At 42.6% G+C, this 27,189-nt stretch overlaps 1 protein-coding gene across 2 annotated transcripts in view; it reads left to right on the forward strand.

Moving 5' to 3' along the window:
* Positions 1-22,159, forward strand: part of LONRF3 (LON peptidase N-terminal domain and ring finger 3) — a 72,778-nt gene extending 50,619 nt beyond the window's left edge. The window contains exon 13 of one of the 2 annotated variants that reach the window (XM_055337874.1): positions 21,924-22,159. In XM_055337874.1, coding sequence (XP_055193849.1) covers positions 21,924-21,944 — 21 coding nt within the window. In that variant the 3' untranslated portion in view covers positions 21,945-22,159. Of the gene's footprint in view, positions 1-18,121; positions 18,170-21,923 lie in introns of those variants that run through there. The other variant, XM_055337870.1, reaches the window with a different exon arrangement.
* Positions 22,160-27,189: the final 5,030 nt, after the last annotated feature.

A 27,189-nucleotide genomic window follows, 5' to 3' on the forward strand; every position in this document is an offset into this window, starting at 1 on the left:
AGAAGGCGAGTGTGGAGTGGTGGGAAGAGGTGGCAGCTGGGGTTAACAAGCAGCCCTAGCACACTCAAGCGTTGGCTCTCATGTTAAAGTCCAGGGTCATTTCCAACTTGCTCAGTGACCTTCAATCTTCCCTGAGTCACAGGGAAGACTCAGCTGCGGCTGAGTCATAGGCAGGAGGCTAGAGACTGTGTTTGCCTCTCACATGCCTTCTTCTTTCTCTCCTCCCCTAGTCTCCCTAGCTGCTTGAGGAGGGGGCTGTGTCCTCTCTTCCTTTACGAATGTCCTAACGGATTGGGAGTCACACAGAGCTGCCATTTATCGTCTATAGATGACTTCCTCCACGCGAGGCTTAATTTCCTTACCGACCATGTGGGGATGAAACAGTACCTCCATATTACAGCGCAGGATTATTGTGAAGTTTAAATGAAATAAGTCACGTAAATTATTTTGTTTTCAGAGTTCCTGTCACAGGGTGAGTACCTGAAGGTTGTGAATCATTAGGAAGTCATGCCCCCCCAATTATTTTGGAAAACTTTTGGCAAATCAGTCTGTGATGAGCTTGGTTAGTGAGAATGTTTTCCTTGGAACCTCATCACCCCAGAGGAGGAGGCAGTGACCCCATCAAATTTCTGCATCTTAAAAGCTAAGGACCAGCCCCAAGCATGTGTTTGGTCACATCAAAGGGCACATACCCGACAGAGCTGTGCGTGAAACCTGGGCTTCTCTCTGTGCCCCCCACCCCTTACCCCCATGCATGGAAAGGAACAGATCGTGCTCTAACTACCTTCTGTTTGTCAGACTTCTGCCAAGGGCAGAGTTGTCCCGGGCTTCTCCACAATTATGCTAATGGGATGGTTTGTCCAACCCATTTAGAAAAGTGCTATTGTTCCTTACTGTCAGTAGAAAGTATCCTTTGGCCACCTGGGTGCCCCCTGAGCTCCCTGCACCTCTGATGTCCCTTATAGGTGTCTCTTGGTCACTCTGACATACTCAGACAGTGGAACTGACCAGTCCTCAAATTGAAGGCTTATTTTACTAGTTTCTTTCTCTGGAAATAGTGCATTAATCAAGATGTTTTTCACTTACATGTCTTTCTTCCTTCCTTCCTTCCTTCCTCCCCCTTCCTCCCCTCTTTCCTCCCTCTTTTCTTTCTTTCTTTCTCTTTTTTCTTTCTTTCTTTTTTCCTTCCTTCCTTCCTTCCTTCCTTCCTTCCTTCCTTTCTTCCTTCTTTCCTTCCTCCCTTCCTTCCTTCCTTCTTTTTTCCTCCAGAGAAAGAAAAGTCTGCAAGTGAGTTTCCATTAAATGTTACCAAGTCTTTCCCACAACAGGCTCAGAAAGCCAATTTCAGAGCTGGTTGTGCTTTGACTACCCACCCCCCCCCCAAAAAAACAAAATGACCGATTCGCCACATAGCCTTTCTTTTTTTTTTAATTCTTTAAATTTAAACTCAATTTGCCAACATATAGTATAACACCCAGTGCTCATCCCGTCAAGTCTCGCCACATAGCCTTTCAATCCCAGATCGTAGTCAGAAGAAATCGCCAGGCTTCCAGGCTCCAAAGGCAGTTTTTTTTTTTTTTTTTAAACCCAGGAAGGAAGCTTCAGTATTGGTTCACAGACACAAAGCCAAAGGCAAGATCAACGCGGATGTTTTAATTGTATCTGAATCAGTCATCAAAGAACTATTGTGTGGGTGCCTCTGAAGCACCCCCTTGGGTTCCAAATGCAAAGAGGAGAGGCACATAAATGTTGATGATAAGGCGTGGGCTCAATGGCCTCATGCGGCTCCCTAATGACAATGACGCACTGGTGCGCAGTGCCAACCCTTTTCACCCCCCAGGTTACTGCGGGGCTCCTGCTGTCCCCTACCTGTCACAGTGGACTGGGGGCATGGGCAGAACAGGGCTGCAGTCCTGGCCAGAAGCCTGTACAGGCTTCCTCCGATAACCCCATGGACATGTTTTTAAATCGAAGCATATATAATTAATATGCAAAGTTGTATTAGTTTCAGGTGTGTGACATCATGATTCAATAATTCTACACATTACTCAGCGCTCACCGTCGTAAGGGGAGGCATGATCTGTCACCATACAAAATTATGACAGGATTATTGACTATGTTCCCTGTGCTATACTTTTCATCCCCATGACTGATTTATAACTGGAAGTTTGCTCCTTTCCTCTGTAACGGCATTTGTTTTACCTTAAATGTTAATAGCTAATTTACCGACCCCTCTCCCTGTGCACCAGAAATTGTGCTAAACATTTAATTGCATGATCATATTGCATCCACAGAATAACACTAAGAAGAGGAGACTTATATTTTCCCTGTTTTATAGGCGGAGAGATAGAAGCTTAGGGGGGTCAAGTGAGCCAAGGTTATACATCACACCATACCACTCTCTTAATATTTAATTTACTAAGCTAATCGAGCCAATCCAAAAGGAAGACTACCCAGACCAAAGGGAATGTTCGCACTGGCTGGCATCTCTAAGGCAGCATGATAGAATTACATGTGCATTATTTATTTTAGTTCTGAGAAGATAATTTCCTGCATTAAAACTTGGAAGTCTATTTCTGGGAGCTTCTAGCCCCCTTCTGAATGCTGTCAATGACACTCACCACTATATCACATTTAGGAATGGTAACATGATGAGACAGAGCAAAGCAGATCACCCTACCTAATGGTGGGCCTCATCCAATCAGTTGAAGGCCTGCACAGACCACAAAGGCTGGCCTTCCCCTAAGTAAACGAGAATTCCTCCTGTCTGACTGTGAGCTAGGTCATCAGTTTTCTCCTGCCTTTGGACTCCACTGAGACATCAGCTCTTCCTGGATCTCAAGGCTGCTGGCTTTCAGAAGGGGAGTATAATAACATTGGCGCTCCTGGGGCTTCACCTTGCCCACTCACTCTGCAGATCTGGGAACTTGTCAATCTCCATAATCATGTGAGCCAGTTCATTATAATAGATCTATCATCTCTCTCTTTCTTTCTCTCTCTTTCTCTCTCATTCTCTTTCGCTGGAGATATAGAAGATATATACATAACTCATTGGTCCTGTCTCCCTGGAGAACCCAGACTAATACATCGTGATACTTCGGTTGAGGTCCAAATCAATCAATACTCAGCCCTCCACCCTGCTACCAGCAATATCCACACCTGTGAATACTCCTAAATCTCTCTCAGTCTCTCTCTCACTCACTCCTTAGCTCCCACCTCTTGCTTTTGTTCCAAATTTAGAGTTAACTTGCTCAATATTTATTGAATGCATGTCCTAGGTGCTGTAGATGAAGTGCTGAATAAGAAAAAACCAGGTCCCTGCTCTCAGAGACCTTCTTTAGAATTAAAAGAGAGGAAGAATATAAACAAAGTAAACACACGAGAAAATATCAAGTAGTGATAAGCTCTATGATGAAAATGTAACCGAGCAAAAAAAAAAAAGAAAAAAAAAGGAAAAGAAAATGTAACTGAGCGATGTGATAGTGATGGAATCAAGTCAAGGAGCTAATTTGGTTTGGGAGGTCAGGCCTTCCTGAGGACGTGAATTTTAAGGCACTGAGTGAATGGCAATAATGAGCCAGCCTTCGGTAGTTGTGGAGGGAAAAAGCTTGTTAGGCAGAGAAAAGGGCTAAAGCAAGACTCCATGACTGTAATGTGCATGGTGTATTTGAGACACCGAAATCCAGGTAGAGTAATTGGAACATAGTAAGAAAGGGGATGGTACAACATCAGGGCATAAGGATAGGAAGAGTCCATATTGTATAAAGCATGTAGGATATGATTTAGATCTTCTCCTATGTGCCAGAGGAAGCCATTGCCAAGTTTTTTTTAAATGAGCTTTACACTCAGTGTGAGACTTTAGCAAAGGACCCTGAGAGTTTCATGCTCAACGAACTGAGCCAACCATGTGCCCCAGTCATTGGCAAGTTTTAAGTAAAGGAATACCGGGATCCCTGGGTGGCGCAGCGGTTTAGCGCCTGCCTTTGGCCCAGGGCGCGGTCCTGGAGACCCGGGATCGAATCCCACGTCGGGCTCCTGGTGCATGGAGCCTGCTTCTCCCTCTGCCTGTGTCTCTGCCTCTCTCTCTCTCACTGTGTGCCTATCATAAATAAATAAAAATTAAAAAAAGTAAAGGAATACCATGATCTGATTTATGTTTTTACAAGACTGCTCTGGCCACCATATGGAGAATGGAGTATGTGTGTGTGGCGAATTAAAGCAGAGAAACCAGCTAGGAGGCCATTATAGTCACCTGGGAAAGAAAGGATAGTGGCTCGGCCTAATGTGGTGGTGGTAGAGATGGAGATAAGTGGATAGATTTGGGATATGTTTTGAAGGTAGAGGAAATAGGACTTGCTGAGAGGTTGCAGGTGGAGGTAAAATAATGGAAGGAAACAAAGGTGACCATTAGGTTTTTGGCCTGAGTCAAAACATAGTTGGGACTAAAATAGGAAACACTGATTGGAAGTACAGGAGAATCAAAAGTACTGTTTGGGGCATACTAAGTTTGAAATGCTGTACAAGTGGAGAGCTAGGTATACAAGCCTGGAGTTCATGGAAAAAAGTGAACTCTGGCAATAAAGTTTTGAGAGTCATCAGCATCAATAGTATTTAAAGCCATGGGGCTGGATGAGATTGCTAAAGAGAATTTGTGGAGAACAAGACTCCCAGGACAGGGCAGTCCAACACTTAGAGGTTGAAACAGAGCCGTAGGATCCTGCAAAAGAAACTTAGAAGAAGGGGTTGGTGAATTATGAAGAAAATCAGGAGAGTACTCTCTAAGAGTAAATTAAGAGAGTGTTTCATGAAGGAAAGTGTGGTCAAGCATGTAGAATGTTGCAAAAAGGTCAAGGAAAAGGATAGAAAAATGATCACTAGATTTGGCGATACATCAGGTTTAATCTAAAAGGTCTCCGTAGTGTCGGCATGGGTAAGGGGTTGAGTGGGCAGGAGAGGATGGTAGGATTGGAAACAGGAGTATATACGTTAGAAAATCATTCTTATTGCAAGCACAAGGGAAAGATCATAAGCACTGAGACAGAGGTAGTGGTACTGAGGGTGGACAGGAGGAGATAAACACAGAAAATCTCTTCCACAATAAAACCAAAGTTCTCTTACAAACGCTTCTTCTGCTTCACTTCAACTGTTCCTATTTCAAGACCTCATTATCTGTAGAAGCACAGGGCTTGGAAAAAACCTAGAGATAATCCAGACTGAGCTCTGATACAATGCTTCCTGAATTAAATAGTAAGAAGTCATGCCCCTCGTCAAAAGCCTTCCATAGCAGGAAAAAGATTAACATACAAAAATCAGTTGTATTTCTCTATACTAGCAATGAACATTCCAAAAATTTAACTAAGAAAACAACTGTATTTATAATTGTACCAAAAATAATACCAGGGCACCTGGGTGGCACCTGGTTAAGCATCCAACTCTTGATTTTGGCTCAGGTCATGATGTCTGGGTCTGAGGATGGAGCCTTGCTTTGGGCTCCTTGCTTAGTGAGGAGCCTGCTTGAGATTCTCTCCCTCTCCCTCTGCCCCTCCCCCCACTCATACGCAGACAAGCGCGCTCTCTCTCTCTCAAATAAAAAAATCTTTAAAAAATATAATACTTAGGAGTAAATTAAACCAAGGAGGTATAAGATTTGTACACTGAAAACTACAAAACTTTGTTGAAAGAAATTAAAGAAAACCTAAATAAATGGAAAGCCACCCTATAGTCATGAATTAGAAAACTTAATATTGTTCAATGGCATACTTCCCAAACTGATCTACAGATTCAAGACAATCTCTGTTGAAAGCCTGGCTGAATTTTTTTTTCAGAAATAGACAATTTGATTCTAAAATTCATACAGAAATGCAAGGGACTCTAAACAGCCAAGACAATCTTTAAAAAAAAAAAAGAACAAATTTGGAAGATGCTCACTTCCCAGTTTCAAAGCTTACTACCAAAGCTACAGTAATCTAGACAACATGATACTAGCATAAATATAGACATATAGGCCAATGGCATAGAATTGAGTCCAGAAATGAGTTCATGCATCTATGGCCAATTGATTGTTGACAAGGGTACAAAGACAATTCAAGAATATGCTCTTCAACAAATGATGCTGGGACAACTGGATATCCACATGTAAAAGAATGAAATTGTGCTCTTACCTCATATTATATATAAAAATTAGCTCAAAATGGTTCCAGGATCTAAATGTAATAGGTAAGACTATAAAGCTCTTAGAAGAAAATAGAGGCATAAATCTTTGTGATCTTGGTTAGGCAATGGTTGATTAGGTATGACACCAAATGCACAAGCAACCAAAGAAAAAATGATCAATTGGATGTCATCATAATTGAAATATTTCATGCTTCAAAGGATATCTTCAAGGAAGTGAAAAGACAACCCACAGAAATCAGAGAAAATATTTGCAAATCATATTTCTGATAAGGTACTTGTGGCCAGAATAGATAAAGAACTCATAGAACTCAGCAATAAAAAGACAACTTACTCAATTTAATATTGGGCCCAAAAGATTTAAATAGACATTTTTCCAAAGAGAATATGCAAATGGCCAATGAGCACAGAATAAGATGCTCAGTATCATCAGCCATCGGAGGAATGCAAGTCAAAACCACCAGGAGATTCCACTTCACACCCCCAGGATGCCCTGTAAACAAAAATACCAGATAATTCCAAGTGTCAATGAGGCGGTGGAGAAATTGGAACCCTCCTAGCTTGCTGGTGAAAATAGAAAATGGTTCAATTGCTTTGGAAAACATTTTGGCAATCCCCTAAAAGGTTAAACATAGAGTTGCCATATATCCCAGCAATTCCACTACTAGGTGTATACCCCAGATACTTCCACTCAAAAATGTGTACACAAGTGTTTGTAGAAGCATCATTCATAATAGCCAAGAAGTAAAAATGCCACATATTATGACTCCATTTATATCAGATGTCCAGAATAAGCACAAAATTAGTGAAGTAGTGGTTTCTTAGGGATGGAGGAGGGTCCAATGAAGAATGATATTGATGGCTAATACTTATGGGTTTCTTTGAAGGGGAATGAAGTTGTTAAAATGGATCGTGTTGAAAGGTGCATAAGTCTGCGAATATACTACAAAACAGTTGCACACTTACAGTAGGTGAATTGTACGGTATGTGAATTATATATCAAACATGTGTTTGAGGGACGCCTGGGTGGCTCAGTGGTTGAGCATCTGCCTTTGGCTCAGGGTGTGACCCCGGGATCCTGGGATCGAGTCCCTCATTGGGCTCCCCACAGGAGCGTGATTCTCCCTCTGCCTATGTCTCTGCCTCTCTCTCTGTGTCTCTCATGGATAAATAAATTAAATCTTTTTGAAAAAACCAAAACATGTGTTTGAGAAAGCCTCCCGTGGCTCCTCCTGCTTGTCTTGTTTCTCGCCACTGTTCTACATCTATCCTCACCTCCAGCCACGTGTCAGTAAACCCCAATTACCAACCACACTCTCCTCCCTCCTAGCATTTGTTCCGTCTCAGCTGACTCCTTCCCATTTCTCAGGGTAGAAATCTCAACCAGCCTCATTTCCATTCGCTTCTCAATGGGGAGATACTCTAACCTGTACTGTAGCTATTGGCCATTGTTTTATGTTTTATGCCCATCATTACACTTCAATTCCTTGCGATCATAGTTCATGTCTGCTTTGCCACAGTGTGCAGCACCTGGCTAGGCCACAGTTCAGAGCTGGAATGAATTCACCTTGAACTAAGAAGGTCCCCGGACAGGATGTTTCCTCCAACCCTTTTTATCTTTGAAGTGCTACAATTTGTAGTTACTGTAAACTTTGAAAGTTTAGTTCTTAAGCTCCACCAGTCCTCCAGCCTCGATAGTTGTTTCATGACCATATCTGGATTCCTGCTGAGCTTTTAACCTTTTGTTTGTCATCTGATCATGGAACGCTAGGACTTCTAATCTTTCACTACCATTAATTAAACGTGTGTGTGTGTGTGTGTGTGTGTGTGTAATTTAAAAAATAGAGAAAGATTGAGAAAGAAAGGAAAGGAAGGAGGATGGGAGGGAGGAAGGAAAGAGAGAGTATCAATTGTGTATCAAAGGATACAAAGATGTTGAAGTCATTAAGAGTTAAGACTCATCAGTCCTCTGGTGCCTGGGTGGCTCAGTCAATTAAGCATTGCCTTCCACTCAAGTCATGATCTCAAGGTCCTGGGGTTGGGCTCCTCCTTGGGCTCCCCGCTCAGTGGGGAGTCTGTTTCTACTTCTCCCGCTGCCCCTCCCCCACCCCACTCATGCAGGCTCTCTCTTAAATAAATAAATAAATAAATAAATAAATAAATAAATAAATGCACTCCTTTAAAAAAAAAAGAGAGAGAGTGGGATGGTTGGGTGGCCCAGTGGTTGAGCATCTGCCTTTGACTCAGGTCGTGATTCCAGGGTCCTGGGATTGAGTTCTGCATTGGGCTCCCCAAGGGGAGCCTGCTTCTCCCTCTGCTTATGTCTCTGCCTCTCTCTGTGTGTCTCTCATGGATAAATAAATAAATAAAACCTTTTAAAAGAGAGAGAGAGAGTCTGTAGTCTTCATGGGTGGAAATGAAGGTGGGCATACACAGACAGGATACAACAGACCTAGCAACGCACAGAGGAAGTAACAACCAGCGGTGACCTCCTCAACCTGCCTCCCCCTACAAGTACTGGGACCCTTCAGGCTGCCCCAGTATGCTTTGAGGCCACGTCTACTTTACAGATTGGCTTGCTTAATTTCCAACCACATTGCTTTTCTTTTTGTTCTTGGTTTTGTTTTTTCAACCACACTGCTTTTGAAGTGTCTCATTCTCATCAAGTGTAAGAGTTTTGGTTATTTTTTCCCCTTGACTATGTATTAACTTGCTCTTACACAGATTGATTTTGTATACTGATTTATTTTAGCCTTTCTGTTGTCCCTTTTCTAAAGTTTAAAAGCCAATATGTTGAAAACGAACTCTTAATATAGAAGACATGATCTCTAGTCATCGAATCGAGTTACACTGCTTTTCATGAGTAACATACAGAAATAGAAAATGCCCATTTTATTATCACTGGCTTTATCTGATTATACTTAAGAATGTTTTCACCAACTGCAGGCGAAAGCTATATTTAAATATAGACCACAGATGCCCTCAGAAATAAGGGGGACAAAGACACAAATTTGCTAACACAGGAGTTATCCAATGGTTATTTCTATTAAAGGCACATTTACTTACTTTCTTGAACTTACCATAAATAAAAGTTAAGAGAATCCTAAAATAGTTTGAGGTAATCACAACTTTCTTTATATCCCTGCAATTCTCTTTTGCTTTACTCGGTACTGACACCGATCTAGGGGCAAAAGAACTCAAATGGGCAAAAACCGACCACTGGACATTCTTGTTCTGATCAATGGAGGGTAGGACACAATGTATACTTTAGTTATGCTTGGGGCCTCAAAAAATTTCCCCTAGAAATGTATGAATTGGCTTTCTTGCCTTGGCCTAATACTGATGCTCTTCTCTGAAGTCTTCCCTAGACCAGACCTCCTGCTTAAAAATCTCAGCTCCCCTTTACCTCTACCTCTTTTGCCTATGTGTCTTCCTATCACTTATCATTAGCTCATACAGGAGATGATTTTGTTCATTGTCCGCCCACCTCTATTCCAATGTTGGGTTCATCCACGACTGTGTTTCCTCCCAGGCCTTCATTTTGGAAAAGTTTCAGAGTTGAGAAAATATTGCACAGTACAGAGAATTCCAGTCTCCTTCCTCTACTTGGCACCCAGTTTCTCCCACTGCTATCCTTGTACACCAGAAAGAGGCATTTGTTGCAATTAGAGAACCAATATTGACACATTATGATTAACTACAGTTGATGGTTTATTCAGATTTCCTTAGTTTTTACCTACTGTCTTTTCTGTGTTCTAGGATCGCATTAGAATAGCATATCACATGTAGTCGTTAGGCCTCCTTGGACTCATCTTGGCTGTGATAGTTTCTCAGACTTCCCTTGGTTTTGAAGATCCTGATAATTTTGAGGTGTACAGTCACGTATTTTATAGCCTGTTCCTCATTGGGATACATCTGATTATTTTTTTCACACAATGTTATGTCAAATGTATTCAACAAAAAATTAAAAATAATGATAGCTTTTTAAGTCTTGATTTCATGGGGACAGTGTAGAGCCTGCATTTATCATTAGTATTAGTATTATTTGGTGTTATCCTGGCCTTTTATTCTTTGGTATAAATCTTACAATTAGCTTTTGAAAGAAAAATTTTGTTGGAATTGTATTGGATTTACATCTGGTGTTGTCTGGGTTTTTTTTTTTCGTTTGTTTGTTTTGTTTTGTTTTGTTTTTTTTAAGTAGGCTCCATGCCCAACATGGAGCCCAACTCAGGGCTTGAACTCAAACCATGAGATTGAGACCTGAGCTAAGATCAAGAGTCAAATGCTTAACCGACTGTCCCACCCAGGTGCCCTTACATGTGATGTTTTTTAACTTGAGTTTTTTAAAAAGTGTGGGAAGAGGAAAACCACAGAGGTCAAGTGCCATTCTCCTCACATCATATCAAGGGTACATGCTATCAATGTACTTATCACTGTTGATGTTGACTTTGGTCACCTGCCTGGAGGTAGTGTTTATCAGCTTTCTTGACTGTAACTTTACCCTTCCCCACTCTCCTTTTCCATACCACACTCTCTAGCACTATGCCCAGCCTGCCCTTAAAGAGTAGGGAGTTATGTTCCACCTCTTTAGGGGCAGAATATCTACATAAATTATTTGGAATTTTTCTGCATGGGAGATTTGTCTCTCTCCTCTCACATTTACTTTTTTATTCAATCACTTATTTGTATCAGGATGGACCCATAGATATTTACTTTATACTTTAGGTTATAATCCAATACCAGCCTTGCATATTTGTTTTAGCTTTGTTCACTGGAAATTCTTGCAGATTGGCTCCTATGTCCTTTTGACCTAACCCCATCATTTGGGAATTTTTTTTTTTTTAGCACTTCCTTACTTTCTGGCACAACAAGATGTTTCAGGTTCATCTTGTATATTCCCTGCCCTCAACCTAGAATCAGCTATTTCCTCAAGGAGCCTTTTTCCTTTTATTGGAGAATAGCTTTACAAACCAATATCAGAGGATTGAGTGTGCTCACAGCTTCGGGGCTGTTGTTGCTTCTGGATCCTTGCAGTGAACAGAGCTAGAAAGCGTATGCATACATACCAACCTATGTATGCACACATATCAGTGATTATTTCTGTATCTATTCATCTGTATTTGTGTTAAGCTGAACATGAGTTCATATTCGTATCTCCAACTCCAGTTCCTTACCACATGGGTCATTCTGGTGTCCTCTCCTTGCTTCTCCTCCCTCCACAACCTCCCACTCCAGGTGGTCTTTAGCTTTATATTGACCAGACAATACACCGTTTTTGCAAAATTACTTTGGTCAGCATCATTTTCCCACTCTCCCTTCAGGAAGTTATGTTGTCCATCCGTAATGCAGTGCGATCCATTACTCCCAGTCTGCATTTCACCATTGGATTCTCCAACTTCCTGATTGATTTTTTAAAAAATCTTTTTTCATACATTAGGGTTTTACTCTTTGTGCTACAAAGTTCTTTTTTTTTAATTTTTTTTTTGTGCTACAAAGTTCTAAGGGTTCTGGCAGATGCACAGCATCATGTATCACCACCAGAGTGGCATATTGATTGGTACCATCTGACTAGAAAAATCTCCTGTGCCTCTCCTAATCAAATTCTCCTCCTTTCCAAACTTCTGGCATCATTAATCCACATGAATTTCTTTTACCTCTGTTCTATTACTTTGATTTGTTATTTCTTCTTGCACTAAAATAACATTGTTTTAATTTCTGTAGTTTTTCATATATTTTGGTATCTGGTAGGGGGCCAAGTTTTTCACTGTTGTTCTGTTTTCTACCTCTCTAGTTTTGCCTTTTCTGGAACAGGTATGAATGGAATCCTACATTATGTAGCCTGTTGGTCTGGCTTCTTTCACTTAGCCAAACACATCTAAGATCCACCCATAATGTATGGATTAGTAATTGATTTTTATCATTGAATGCCATTGTACGGCATCACCACCTTCATTGTATGGAAGTACCACCATCTGTTTATCCCCTCACATATTGAAGGATGCCTTGGTTGCTTCTGATTTTAGCCTCAACACAACTCTGTATTTGTTCCAATTTGAAACTTAAATTCGGGAACACTTGCTGGGTGTTGCTCTAACCTTCCTGGAAGTTTTTAGTACCACTAAAGTAACCAGATCTCTATTGCTCAGCGCTTCAGTTTGAAATGAAAGAGTGGTATTAAGGGAGTAGGAACAGATGCACATTACCAGGTGACACCTTTCTCACTTGCACTGTGTCACCCACAGCAGGTCAACAAGGGACAAGTCAATGGGGGAAAACCACATGGCAAACAACTTTAGGCAACTGAAAGGTTGCACAGCCAGAGACAAGTCCTTCAGAACTGGTTTTATGTTAATAACTCATTAACGAGATAAAGATGATAGGACTGAACCTTTTACTGAGAACACTTAATGTATTTCAAAAGTTTCTAAAATCATGGCACATAGAACTTCCTTTACGTTATTGTACTGAGTGGGCTGCTCCTGTGCAAGTCAGGAATCTAAATTGGAAGTTTCAGAGATAATTGGTGCGGGAGATGAATTTGAATGTGTTATTGTGGGTCTGTGATTTATTCATAACTAAGGAAATACTATAATCAGTTTTAGAAAAAAATGTCACCGTGTTACTAATTGAAAAGATGATACGTCCAAATGTTAAAGAATATTTCTAAAAGAAAATATGTTTAATAGCTGTAATCAGAGTTAACTTTCTTTAAGAATGTTAAATTTATCACAGTTCAAATGGAGTATTTTTAATTACAAAGCACAGAAATTCTAAGTCCTATACAGAAATGTTCTTTCCAGTTCACAGTTTCATAATTACCATTAGCTGTATTTCAAATATTTGACATTATTACCTTTTAAAAGATTAAGTAAAAGTTCAGTTTTTTCTACAAGGGGCATTTTAATAGATCTAAGAAAAAGACTTGAAAATGTATTATGTAAGTATGTTCCTTCAATGTCGAGTAGGCATATGAAATAAAACTAAAATACGTCTATGTAGGAACAATTTGTCATTCTAAGTCATTTCATACCCACTTTTGACTTTCTAGTCCATATGTTATTTTGATGCTAGGGATATTGATGGCAGTGACTGTGCTAAACACAAGGCAAAATAACAAGATCAAAAATTTAAAATGATGCCAAAATGTGACTCATATTATACTGAAGTTAATCATGTTAAAATGAAATGAAGTTAAAATGTTAAATATAGAATCTACATGTATAAAAAGATAAACAGAATTTGACCCTACATTTTTAAATTTTTATTGTTTTGGGGCACTTTTTTATTGTTTTGGGATTTTTTTTCCCTCCAAATTTTTATTTAAATTCTAGTTAGTTAACATGTAGTGTAATAGTGATTTCAGGAGTAGAATTTAGTGATTCATCACTTACATATAACACCCAGTGCTCATCACAAAAAGTGCCCTCCTTAATACCCATCCCCCATCTAGCCCATCCCCCATCTACCTCACTCCATCAGTTTGTTCTGTATCATTAACAGTGTCTTATGGTTTGTTTTCCTCTCTCTTTTTTTCTCCTTCCTCTATGTTCATCTGTTTTGTTTCCTAAATTCCTCATATGAATGAAATCATACGGTCTTTCTCTGACTGACTTATTTCACTTGGCATAATACACTCTAGCTCCATCCATGTCATTGCACATAGCAAGATTTCACTTTTTCAATGGCTGAGTAATATTCCATTATATATATATATAATATATATAATAAATATACACACCACATCTTCTTTATCCACTCATCAGTCGGTAGACAGTTGGGCCCTTTCCATAGTTTGGCTATTGTTGATAATTGTGCTATAAACATTGGGGTGAATGTACCCCTTTTGAATTTGTATTATTGTATCCTTTGGGTAAATACCTAGTAGTGCAATTGCTGGATCATAGGGTAGTTCTATTTTGGGGGAACCCCCATACTGTTTTCCAGAGTGGCTGCATCAGTTTGCCTTCCCACCAACAGTATAAGAGGGTTGCCCTTTCTCTGCATCCTTGCCAACATCTGTTTTTTCCTGTGGTGTTAATTTTAGCCATTCTGGCAGGTGCAAGATGGTATCTCATTGTAGTTTTGATTTGCGTTTCCCTGATGATGAGTGATGTTAAGCACCTTTTCATGGATCTGTTAGCTACCTGGATGTCTTCTTTGGAAAAATGTCAATTCATATCTTCTGCCCATTTCTAACTGGATTATTTGTTTTTGTTTTTTGGGGTGTTGAGTTTGATAAGTTCTTTATAGACTTTGCATACTAACCCTTTATCTAATATGTTATTTGCAAATACCTTCCCCCATTCCATAGGTTGCCTTTTAGTTTTGTTGACTATTTCCTTTGCTGTGCAGAAGGTTTTTGTCTTGACAAAGGCCCAATAGTTCATTTTTGCTTTTGTTTCCCTTGCCTCTGGCGATGTATCTTGTAATAAGTTGCTGTGGCCAAGGTCAAAGAGATTGCTACCTGTGTTCTCCTCTAGGATTTTGATGGTTTCCTGTCTCACATTAAGGTCTTTCATCCATTTTGAATTTATTTTTTGTATGGTGTAAGAAAGTGGTCCAGTTTCATTCTTCTGCATGGGACTGTCCAGTTTTTCCAATGCTATATGTTGAAGAGACTGTCTTTTCTCCATTGGATATACGTTCCTGCTTTGTCAAAGATTAGCTGACCATAGAGTTGGGGGTCCATTTCTGGATTTATTGGTCTGTTCCGCTGATGTATGTGTCTGTTTTTGTGCCAGTAACATACTGTCTTGATCACAGCTTTGTAATATAGCTTGAAGTCTGGAATTGTGATGCCTCCAGTTTTGCTTTTCTTTTTCAAGATTGCTTTGGCTCTTCAGGGTCTTTTATGGTTCTATACCAATTTTAATATTGTTTATTCCAGCTCTGTGAAAAATGCTGATGGTATTTAGACAGGGATTGTACTACATGTGTAGATTGCTTTGGGTAGTATAGACATTTTAACAATGTTTGATCTTCCAATTCATGAGCATGGAATGCTTTTCCATTTCTTCATGTCCTCTTCAATTCAGAAGTGTTCTATAGTTTTCAGAGTACAGATCTTTTACCTCTTTAGTTAAGTTTACTCCTAGGTATCTTATGGTTTTTGGTGCAAGTGTAAACGAGATCAATTACTTGATTTCTCTTTTTGCTGCTTCATTTTTGGTGTGTAGAAATGCAACAGATTTCTGTACATTGATGACCCTATATTCTACAACAAAAAATGAAAATCCATAAAATGTGCAAAATATTTTATCTTTTCATTTCAATAAGGATTAGTTTATGCTTACTATGCAATATGCTTTTCCCTGTGTACTATAATGGGTTTTCCTTAATGATATATTTTTCTGATTTTAAAAGTAATCTACATTCATTCTAGAAGATTAAAAAATTAGAAATTACAAAGAAGAAAATTAAAATTACCCAGAATCCGACTACCCAGAAATCACAGTTATCTTTTCTAGTCTTTTTTTGCATATATATTTGTAATCATTTAAAAAATAAAATGGGAAGCACGCTGCATCTACAACATAATATAAGTGTCCTATACATACAGAAGAAGCAAAACTATAACAGTAGGAATGAATGCACTTTCCAGCAACAAATTTAAAGAGTCAATAACTTTTGTTAATTGTGTAGCCAAATAGAAACTGATTTTCACAGTTGGTGGATGTGTTAAACAGTTCAAATATTGTGGGAAAAATTAGACACATATACTGAAAGTGACAAACACACAGCTCCCTTCTTTCTCTCTCATGAGGACTATAGCCCAAGAAAGTAAGATAAAAACATAAATCAAGAATGACATTAGTAGTAAAAAACACAGCGACTAGGTGCATGCATAAAGAAAATGTGGTAACATACAATGGAACACTGTTAAGCCTCAAAAAAAAAAAGAAGGAAATTCTTCACTATGCAACAACATGGATGAGTTGGAGACATTATGATTATGCTAAGTGACATAAGCGAGCCACAAAGATGAATACCATGAATTCCATTTATATGAGGTATCTAAAATAGTCAAATTTATAGAATCAAAGAGTGGAATGGTAGTTGCCAGGGCCTAGGGGCAGGGGGAAATGAGAAGTCACTAATCACTGGGCAGAAATTTTCCATTAAGCAAGATGAATAAGCTCTAGATATCAGGTGTACAAAATCACACCTATGGTTGATAGTAATGTATTGTACACTTCTCAAAAAGTTGAGAAGGTAGATCTTATGTTGTGTTCTTACCATAATTAAATAAAATTTTAAAATCACAACTGAAAAATGAAGTCAACAACCATGCTGGAAATAAAGGTTTTCACTTTTGTTTCACTGAAGATATATCTTTAGTATAACTAAAGAAAATTATATTCTTCTAGTTATAAAGTGAATAAGTTGCAGAGACAAAAAGTACAGACTAAGGAATATAGTCATTAATATTGTAATATTGTGGCATGGTGACAGATGGTAACTACATTTATGGTGGTGAACACTGAGTAGTGTATAAAATTATTTTATTTACTTATTAATTTTTAAAAGATTTTAAGTAATCTCTGCACCCAACATGGGGCTTGAACTCATGACTCCGAGATCGAGAATTGCATGCTCTACCGACTGAACCAGCCAGGTGCTCCAATGTATAGAATTATTGAATCAATACATGGTACACCTGAAACACATATGATATCATATGCTAATTATACTTCAATCAAAAAAAAAGGAAATAACACCTAAAAAAAGAAAACCATTGCAATCAGAAAGACATTTTGAAAATCACACTACACGGAGGTGCCTGGCTGGCTCAGTCGGTTAAGTATCTGCCCCTCAGTTCAGGTCATGATTGAGCCCCTCATGATCATGGACAGGGTCCCTGCTCAGCAGGGAGCGTGCTTCACCCTCTCCCACTGCCCCTCCCCCCTGCTTGCATGCTCTCTCTCAAATAAATAAATTAAATCTTTAAAAAACAATCACACTACATGGAATCCTGTGTCTATTGAAAAAATGAGACCACAGAGAACTATGGGAACCACAGAGAAGCATGGGAACAAAGTATGTGAAAAGTTATAAATAAAAATAAGAGTATGACCACACACTATTAGAATTGCTAAAATAAAATATAGTGAAATACCTGGGTGGCTCAATGGTTGGATGCCTGCCTTTGGCTCAGGTAGTGATCCCGGGGTCCTGGGATAGAGTCCCACATCCGGCTCCCCACAGGGAACCTGCTTCTCCCTCAGCCTGTGTCTCTGCCTCTCTCTCTCTGTGTCTCTCATGAATAAATAATAAAATCTTTTTAAAAAGTAAAATGAAATGAAATATGGTGACAACATGGGGATCCCTGGGTGGCTCAGTGGTTTAGCGCCTGCCTTCAGCCCAGGGCATGATCCTGGAGTCCCGGGATTGAGTCCCACATTGGGCTTCCTGCATGGAGCCTGCTTCTCCCTCTGCCTATGTCTCTGCCTCTCTCTCTTTCTGTGTGTGTGTGTGTGTGTGTGTGTGGTGAATAAATAAATAAAATCTTAAAAAAAAGAAATATAGTGACAACAAATAGCATCAGTGAGGACAAGTATCAGTCATCTGTGACAGGGGGGCTGACCGATGTCAGTGATACAGGAACTCCCCCTGGCAGCCCCTTCAAATAGAAAACTGCGGGTCTTTACATGCTTGTGATTCTATGATTTTTTCCAGATGTGAGAAAATTGATATTTGATGAAATGTGCAGGTAGCTACTTGGCAACATTTCCCAGGATCCAGGATTGCAGCAAAAAGTGAAACATTCCTAGCACACCCGGGGTTGGCTCCAGTTGTCCTAAAGGAGTATTTGTAGGATTCCCTCACAATTAATTAATTATCCCACTTCTCTCTATACCAAAAATAAATGAAAGCATAAAATTCATCTTCCTCCCTCAAACCCTTTTGATCTCAATTGTATCTTACCCTCCCTTCTTCTTCTTCCACAAAGCCTTCCTGGACTCACCTGGCCCACCGTGAGATCTTGCTGTGAGAATTCTTCTTGCATTTATGGGACAAGTTCAGATGGCATTCCAAGAACCATGTAATTTTGCACTTTCTTCTGTGTCCGTGTTCTTGTTCTGTTTGTTAACGATTTGCCAGCTCACCAGTCAGTTTGTTCCCTCCCGGAGACAAGGATTAGTGTCAGATGGGCAGCCCTGGTGGCTCAGCGGTTTAACACCACCTTCAGCCCAGGGCGTGATCCTAGAGACCTGGGATCGAGTCCCACATTGGGCTCTCTGCATGGAGCCTGCTTCTCCCTCTGCCTGTGTCTCTGCCTCTCTCTGTGTGTCTCTCATGAATAAATAAATAAAATCTTAAAAAAAAAAAAAGGATTAGTACCAGATACTTTCGTTATACTGCCTCTTCCACCACCTCAGTGGGTTACAGTTTAGAACCAAACAAATGTCCAAGAACAATGGAGAACAGGCCCGGCAGAGTCATAAACATAATGTCTATGTCCCTATAAAGCATTTAAAAAAATAGCTACAGGGCAGCCCTGGTGGCTCAGCGGTTTAGCGCCACCTTCAGCCCAGGGCGTGATCCTAGAGACCCAGGATCAAGTCCCACATCGGGCTCCCGGCATGGAGCCTGCTTCTCCCTCTGTCTGCGTCTCTGCCTCTCTCTGTCCCTCATGAATAAATAAATAAAATCTTTTAAAAAATTAAAAAATAAAAAATAGCTCCAAGGGCGCCTGCGCCTGGGTGGCTCAGTCAGTTAAGTATCTGATTTTTGATCTCAGCTCTGGTCTTGATCTCAGGGTCGTGAGTTCGAGCCCTTTGTTGGGCTCTGCGCCGGAGGTGGAGCCTACTTAAAAAACAAAAACAAAAACAAAAAAACAAAAAACAACTATAAGAGGGCTCCTGCATGAGCATTAACTGCAATTTTCTCCTGACACTAAGACCGTAAGCAGATCATGTTGGGCTCTGTATTTAACCAGCTTCAAGCTTGTACCCATCTCCCCTGGGCCCCTCATCAGAGATTAGAGAAAACCCAGTCTTGGATGAATGCCTTGTAGGAAGTGCAAAGCCACCATCCAGGTGTTGGTGTAGGGACCGCAGCAGGTAGGAGTGTGGTCATCTCTCGAACTGGGGCATGGTCAGGGTAAAGAGAAAGTGCTCTGGGACGCCTGGGTGGCTCAGTAGTTGAGCATCTGCCTTCGGCTCGGGGTGTGATCCTGGGTCCCGCATCTGGCTCCCTACACGGAGCCTGCTTCTCCCTCTGCCTGTGTCTCTGCCTCTCTCTGTGTGTCTCTCATGAATAAATAAAATAAAATCTTTGAGAGAGAGAGAGAGAGAAAGTGCTCTGCCCAGTGGATTGTGGGATTGTGATTTGTCGCCACCAGAAGACTTTCTTCTGTCTCTACAGCACCTGTGATTGCCTGTCATTTTATTCACCAGGCTGTGTCATATGAGGAGGGGCTGCTTTGGTTTCAGAGGTGTCCTAAATAGTTTCTGCGCATTTTTGAAATTAAACTGGGTGGTGGGTCTGCACCCACAGCCCTCAATCATTTAAGTGAGAATGTCAATATTCTCTAGCTAAAGACACCAGCAGCACACCAAACAGGTATTAATATGTAAGAATTCAAGTTTCAGTTGGGTGACTTGGGTGAAGGTCAAAGGAAGCTGTGGTTCACTCCAGGGTGGGTGCTCTCTGAAAGCAGAACAATCCTGTGATTGTTATTATTGTTACTATTATTTCCGTAAATTTTATCTGGGGTGGGGGAGGGCAAATAAGAGTGAAGCAGAGGCTGCAATTGGTGAAGAAGCAGTGGTCACTCATATTATCTGAGAGAGAGAGAGAGATTCGGTCACTCTGTGGTTTGGACAATGTTCATATTTTGTCTGGGTTCAGACATTATGGAAGCATCTTGTTTTCTTTTTCTTTTTTTAAAAAATTATTTATTCATGAAAGAAACAGATAGAGAGAGAGGCAGAGACACAGGCAGAGGGAGAAGCAGGCTCCATGCAGGGGCCTGATTTGGGACTCGATCCCAGGACTCCAGATCACACCCTGGGCCGAATGCAGGAACCAAACCACTGAGCCACCCAGGGATCCCTCGTTTTCTTTCTTTCTTTCTTTTTCTTTCTTTCTTTCTTTCTTTCTTTCTTTCTTTCTTTCTTTCTTTCTTCTTTCTCTTTTAATATTTTCTTTATTTGAGAGCGAGCGAGCAAGAGAGTGTGAGAGAGAGCACGAGCTGAGGTAGAGTCAGATGGAGAGGGAGAGTCAGACTCCTGCCAAGCAGGGAGCCTGATGTGGGGCTTGATCCCAGGACCCTGGGATCATGACCCAGGCCAAGGGCAGACTTCCCAACCAGTTGAGCCGCCCAGGTACCCCAAGCATCTTGTTTTTGTCTTGATTCATCGTAGTTGTGGGGTCGCCTTGTCTAATATGGATGTCCTGTGAAATTGTCGGTATTCAATGGAACATCAAGCCCTAGTTTCGTGTTGCTGTCAGTGCCGGGCCAACTCCTGGCAACACCAAGGCTTAGCTGACGGTATCAACCTAGCTCCTGGGTATTAAGAGATGCTCTTCTTTTTCTTACTTTAGTGTTTTCCCAGAAAGCCACGTGCCAGGGGCTTCCGCATGTGCATTTCAGATAGGCCTGACCTCCTTCTCCATCCCATCGGCATCTCCATCTCTAAGCCCACATTCTCTTGTCCCCATTGCATTGACCCGTCTCCATCTCCCCAGCCCCTGCCCACAGCCGTACCCCTTCCACGAAGCTATCTCTGACTATTCTATCCCCCAGGAGGCTCTCTCACTGCTCTGATCTTGGTGTCTTTATTGTTTGCTCTACCTCACTGGCACTTTTCAGGTTATACCAAGACTGTCTGGGTCACTACCATGTCTTAGGGCCCAACACTAGTGCAGTCTACATGCATGGTGCTAAGTGGCGGCATTACTATTAATTGCATTTTCCTGCATGAGTCTTACCTTTCCAGCTGAACTTGTAGCTACTTGAGGGGCGGGAATTGTGTGCCGAGAGCTCATCTATGTCCCAGGCTCTGTCCTAAGGGTTTGCATTAAATACAACAAGTCCATGAAGTAAGAACTACTATTAGCTCCATTTTCAGCTGAAAACAAAACACTACTTTCTAGCCCTTTTTGTTAGCCCTTCTGCCCCTTCCCCATCTAGTACAGTCAGAGGCTGGGTCCTGATGGACAGCAAAAGGCAGGGGAGCAGCATGTATGGATTTTCTCCCCAAGAGAAATTCAGGTATAACTCACATTACATGACGCATGTTCTTGAAAATAGGCATTCATAAAATGTGTTTGCTTAAACGAGGTAGCTACCACTACTATGTGGGTCAGGGTAGCAATGCTGTGAAAGTCTATGAACCCACTGCATGCCGAGTAAGAGCAATGTGACTTGGCATGCAGTATGTCCTTAGACTCTCACTGTGCTACCTTTATCCTCATTTTACAGGTAAGGAAAACAAGGCACAGAATGGTTCCCAGGAAAAGAGGAAGATGGGATAAAGAAGCAAAAAAGAGGGATGCCTGAGTGGCTCAGTGGTTGAGTGTCTGCCTTTGGCTCAAGAAGTGATCCGGAGGTCCTGAGATCGAGTCCCACATCGAGCTCCCATGGGGAGCCTGATTCTCCCTCTGCCTATGTCTCTGCCTCTTCCTCTGCATCTCTCATGAATAAATATAATCTTTTAAAAAATAAAAAGCAAAAAAGAAGGGGAAAAAAGTGGCGTTACAGATCCGATGCAATCCTATTAAAATCCCAATCGCATTTTTCACAGAAATGGAATGTACTATCCTAAAATTCACATGAAGCTACAAAAGACCTCAAAGAGCCAAAGCAATCCTGAGAGAGAAGAACAAAGCTGCAAGCATCACACTTCCTGATCTCAAAGTTTATTGCAAAGTGACAGTAAGCAAAACAGTGTTGTGCCTGCATGAGAAGATACAGAGGCCAATGGAACAGAATCAAGAGCCCAGAAATAAACCCACCCAAATACAATCATCAATATTTGACAGAGGAGCCAAGAATATTCAATCAGGAAAGGATTGCTTATTCAATAAAAGTTGTTAGGAAAACTAGATATTCACATGTGAAAGAATGAAATTAAATCCCCTCCTTGACACTGGTCTTGGCAATGAGTTTTTGGATATGAACCCAAAGTACAAACAACAAAAGCAAAAATCAACAAGTAGGATGACATCAAATCTTAGAGTGCCTCTGTGCTTTTGCACAGGAAAGGAAGCAATTGAAAAATGAAAAGGCAACCCTATGGAGTGGGAGAAGAAATTTGAAGGCCATATATCTGATAAGGAGTTAATATTCAAAATATACAGAGAACTCATAAAACTCAGTAGCCAAACAAAAAAAAAACCCAACAGTTTAATTTAAAAATGGGCAAAGGACCTCATTAGACATTTTTCCAGGGAAGACATCTACAAGGTCAAACAGGCACATGAAAAAATGTTCCACCTCACTCACTAATCATCAGGGAAATGCAAATTAAACCCGCAAGAAGCTATCACTTCACACCTGTTCGAATGGCCATCACCAAAAAAATAAGAGAGGACAAGTACTGGGAAGGTTGTGGAGGAAAGGGAACCCTCGTGCACCATTGGTGGGAATGCAAACTGGTGCAGCCACTCCAGAAAACAGTATGGAGCATCCTCAAAGAGTTAAAAATAGAGCTACCATGTGATCCAGCAATCTTCCTTCTGGCTGTATATTTGGAGTGAATAAAATCACTATCTCAAAAAGATCCTGCACCCCTCCCCCATTCATTGCAGCATTATTCACAATAACTAAGACATGAGAATAACCCAAGTGTCCATCGATGGATGAATGGATAAAGAAAATGTGGTATATATACAGTGGAATACTATTTAGCCATAAAGAAATAGGGAAATCCTGCCATTTGTGACATGAATGGACTTTGAGGGCATTATGCCAAGTGCTATTAAGTCAGACAGAGAGAACCCTGGGTGGCTCAGTGGTTTAGTGCCTGCCTTCGGCCCAGGGCGTGGCTCTGGAGTCTCAGGATCAAGGCCCACATCAGGCTCCCTGCATGGAATCTGCTTCTTCCTCTGCCTGTGTCTCTGCCCCTCCCTCCCTCCCTCTTTCTCTCTCTCTCTCTCTCTGTCTCTCATGAATAATAATTTTAAAAAGTCAGGCAGACCCTCCCTCCCTCTCTCTCTCTCTCTCTGTCTCTCATGAATAATAATTTTAAAAAGTCAGGCAGAAAAAGACAAATACTGTATGCTCTCACTTATGTGGACTCTAAAGAGGCTGAACTCATAGAAACAGCGTAGCATGGTGATTGCCAGGGGCTGGGGAGTGGGGAAATAGGGAGATGTTGATCAAACGGTACAAACTTCCAGTTATAAGATGAGTAAGTCCTGGGGATGCAACGTATAGCATGGTCACTATAGTTAACAGTCCTGCCTTAGACACTTGAAAGTTGCTAAGAGAATAGATCTTAAACATCCTCACTGGAAAAAGTGGTAGTGATGTGACATGTCGGAAGCATTAACTTGTTAGTTAACAAGGTTAATAATTGAATGTAATCATTTCACCATATATATGCATATCAAACCATCACATTATAGACCTCAAATCTGCACACTGTTATATTGCAATCCTACCTCAATAAAGTTGGGGAAAAAGAGGTCAAGAGGAGGTCCAGAAGTGAGAAGATGGTGGCGAAGCTTTGTGGGGGTGGGTTAGAAGAGAGGAGGGAAGCTCTAGGTGGGTGTCCTTGTATTGTGAACCAAGGGGGACAGAGGAGACCCCAGAACTATAGCTTTCCTGAAGGCACTGGCTAGCCAACGCCCCTGGAGTGGGATGAGGTCAGAGTCGCCAAACAAAGAAAAACGAAACATGGCAACAAAATCCCCAAACCACAAAACCGGATTTGTCTTTTCCAGCTGTCACAAAGCCCAATCTCTAGTCCAAAACACGGTCACGTCTCTCCACCCAGTGGCCATGTCTAGGTAGTGCACCCAGAGTGTCTGCCGGAGCCACCCCCCCAGAGTGCGGACCTCCCGTAGTGGAGAGGACTGGCTCGGTGTACATGCCGCCGCTCCTTAGGACTTTCCTCCTTTCTCTGCCACCTCTGAGTGCGGGACTACGCATCGGGTGCTGGAGACACGGTCTTGCCCCGACAGTCACGGTCCCTGTTCTCGTGGAGCTTACAGGGAGAAAGAGAGCCAAGCAAATCTGTACATTCAAACCGTTGATGAGCTCTATGAAGAAAACAGATCTACCGCAGCGGAGAAAGCGACAGAGGTCGGAGAAGGCCTCTTTGAGCAGGTGGCATTGGAGCCAAGACTTAGAGAAAGAGAAGCCAGGTCCGGGAAGGGCTGACGCAGGCCCTGCCCCAGCCCTAACGGTGCCTTTGGTCTGAGAGGAACATGACCTGCCCTCCGAGCACACAGAGCCCGTCTGACTCGGCCAGGTGCTCGCTGGCACTCGAGGGTCACCAGATAAGGATCTTTCCCCGGGCAATTACCGCCCCACAGCTGGGCACGAGGCTGCCACAGCAGACTGTGAGCTCCATCTCAGCCCATCGTGTGCCTCAGCTCCATGGCCTTGTGTAGACAGCAGGCCGTGCAAGCTCACACGAGAGTCCAGGGCCAGGGCGGCACTGGGGCTGACCTCAAGCAGATGGAATTGCACGTGCGGGAAAGCGCTTCCTGCTTTCTAGAAACTAGGAGACCAGTGGCAGGCAGAGGCCAGATCACACAGGGCCTTACAGGGTCGAAGAAGCGGTTTGTATCCAATTCAATCCATGAGGAACCAGTGAAGGTTTTTAAGTAGAAGGAGTGGAAGAATCTGTGGTGTGTGTGTGTGTGTGTGTGTGTGTGTGTGTGTATTTTTAAATCACACCGAAAGCTGTGCAGAGGATCTACTGGAGGCAACAAGATCCCTCCGATGCTGGCAACCCTGATTCCATCTGCAACCTGAATTCCCCTTTGCCATGTAACCTAAATACAGTCCCAGGGTTGGGGAGATGAGGATGTGGACATCCTGGCAGAGGCCAATACTTTACCTGCCACAGAGTGTTTATGACAAAAGTCAGTGGTGGACTCTAAGCTGGGTAAGGAGGCAAAGAGAGAAAATAGTAGACAGATAAGAGGCGAGGGGCGCCTGGTAGCTCAGTCCATGAAGCATCTCCTTTTGGCTCAGGTCATGATCCTGAGGTCCTGTGATCGAGCCCCGCAGTGGGCTCCCTGCTTACAGGGAGTCTGCTTCCTCTCTCTCTGTTCTCTCTCTCTCTCTCTCTCTCTCTCTCTCTCTCTCTCTCTCTCTCTCTCCTTGATGATCTATCCCACTGCCAGGGGCCGGGCTCCAGGTCCTGGGCCTGTGCTGTGACCCTCCTGGGACAAGGTCTAGGCCCAAGAGACCAGCACTCCTGTAGGTCCCCCGCCCCTCCCATGGCTTCCACGAACAGCAGGAGGTGCTGGGCTTGAGGACCTTTCCCCTGAGGGCTTGGGGCTCTTGCAGGGGATGGCACCCCTGTATGGGTGCTTCTCTCAGCTGAGCACCCACAGTGCAGTCTGGCTGTGACACACTGGGACTAGGAGACCAGGGGATGGGCCGAGTCACTCTGTGCAGGGCCAAGGCAGGGTCTCACCTGGGGGCTGCGGTCCTTCACTGGGAGGCTGTGGAGAGGATCTAGAGAGAGAGAGAGGAAGGAGGATAAGGCCCTTTGCAGACGGTCAAGCCCTAGGTGGGTAGAAGAGAGATGCCGCCGATCGTGACAGTGACTGCAAAGCTCTTGGGAGTCCGTCAACAAACGTTTGGTTTGCCAAACGCCTACCCGAGCAAAGACACCATGGGTGTTACAACCTTGAAGGTCTGGATGTTTCCTCCCAGTGGCCGGTGCTCACAGGGAGCTAGACAATGTCCACACACATCACTGTAATTCAGGACAGGCTGTGGGGGTGGTGGGGGGAGCAGACACAGAAAAGAAGGCTGCCTGGAGGTGGTGAGTTTTGGACCGGGCTGGGCTGTGAAGGAGAGCTCTAGATTGGTTTTTGGGGAGCGGCCCTGGCCATGCCTGACATTCAAGGGAGCCCTCTGCAAGTTGGTGTGGCCTTGGGTCCTTCCCCCTGTCCTACTCTGACCCTGGTGACAGGACTGCAAAGGGCAAGGACTCAACCACTTCTGTTGACCAACAGGAGGAGAGGGGTGAGAAAACAGCGCCTTTCCCTAAGGAACTCTGAAATCCCAGGTTGTGCCAATTTCCTGGCTAAGAGAAGATCAGAAGTTAGGGGGAAGAGGCTAGAGATGGAAGTCAGGCCTCAACTGCACCCCACAGTTAGGGAGTATGGCTCCCTGGTTTGATCTTCACCCCCTGGGAAGGCTCAGGAATATGGCTGAGGCCCTAGATACTGTCCCTAGGACCTCTGGGCCACATCCTCGTCTGGAAGAGAGCCTGGGGGTGGAGCTAGAAGGAGACTCTCCCTCAGTTTTGCTTCAGGTTATTTCCTGAAGGCTCAGCTTTCTCTTTTTCCACTGTTTGAGGCTGCTAATTAGTGCTCCTTCCCAAAGGCTTGGAGTCCACTCCAACCATGGGGGGAGCGGGCCTGCTGCCCGGGTGAAAGGACCGTTTCTCCCAGGGTCCTCACTTCCGGCGTTTCATAGCCATGGTTTTTCATTAGCAGCAGCTCACTTCATGGCACCCCTAGTGCCCTGGCCCTTGTCCCTGAGCAAAGAAGAAGCTCAAGGGGAACACCTCTTTACCAGAGACTGCACGATTGATGGGAGTCATCATCTGTGTTTCAACGGTGTGTGCGGACCAGTGAAGGAGGCAGCCGGAAGGGATATGACAGAGTAGATCGGAGTCTTGGCAAATCTATCAGAACACTGACACTGAATGCAGCTGGGAGAGCTTGGCTTCCAGAGGTTTTAACCACCCCTACCCCGGAGGTGCACAGGAGTGATGACGGGGGAGGCTCTAGGTTGGGGACCACGGACAGTTCTGCCATCTTTGGGCTTCATGTGTCAAACAAGAACAGGCACAAGTGGCAGTTCCAATGGGACAC

The sequence above is a fragment of the Nyctereutes procyonoides genome, unplaced genomic scaffold (assembly GCF_905146905.1).
Source record: "Nyctereutes procyonoides isolate TBG_1078 unplaced genomic scaffold, NYPRO_anot_genome, whole genome shotgun sequence".
Taxonomy (NCBI): domain Eukaryota; kingdom Metazoa; phylum Chordata; class Mammalia; order Carnivora; family Canidae; genus Nyctereutes; species Nyctereutes procyonoides.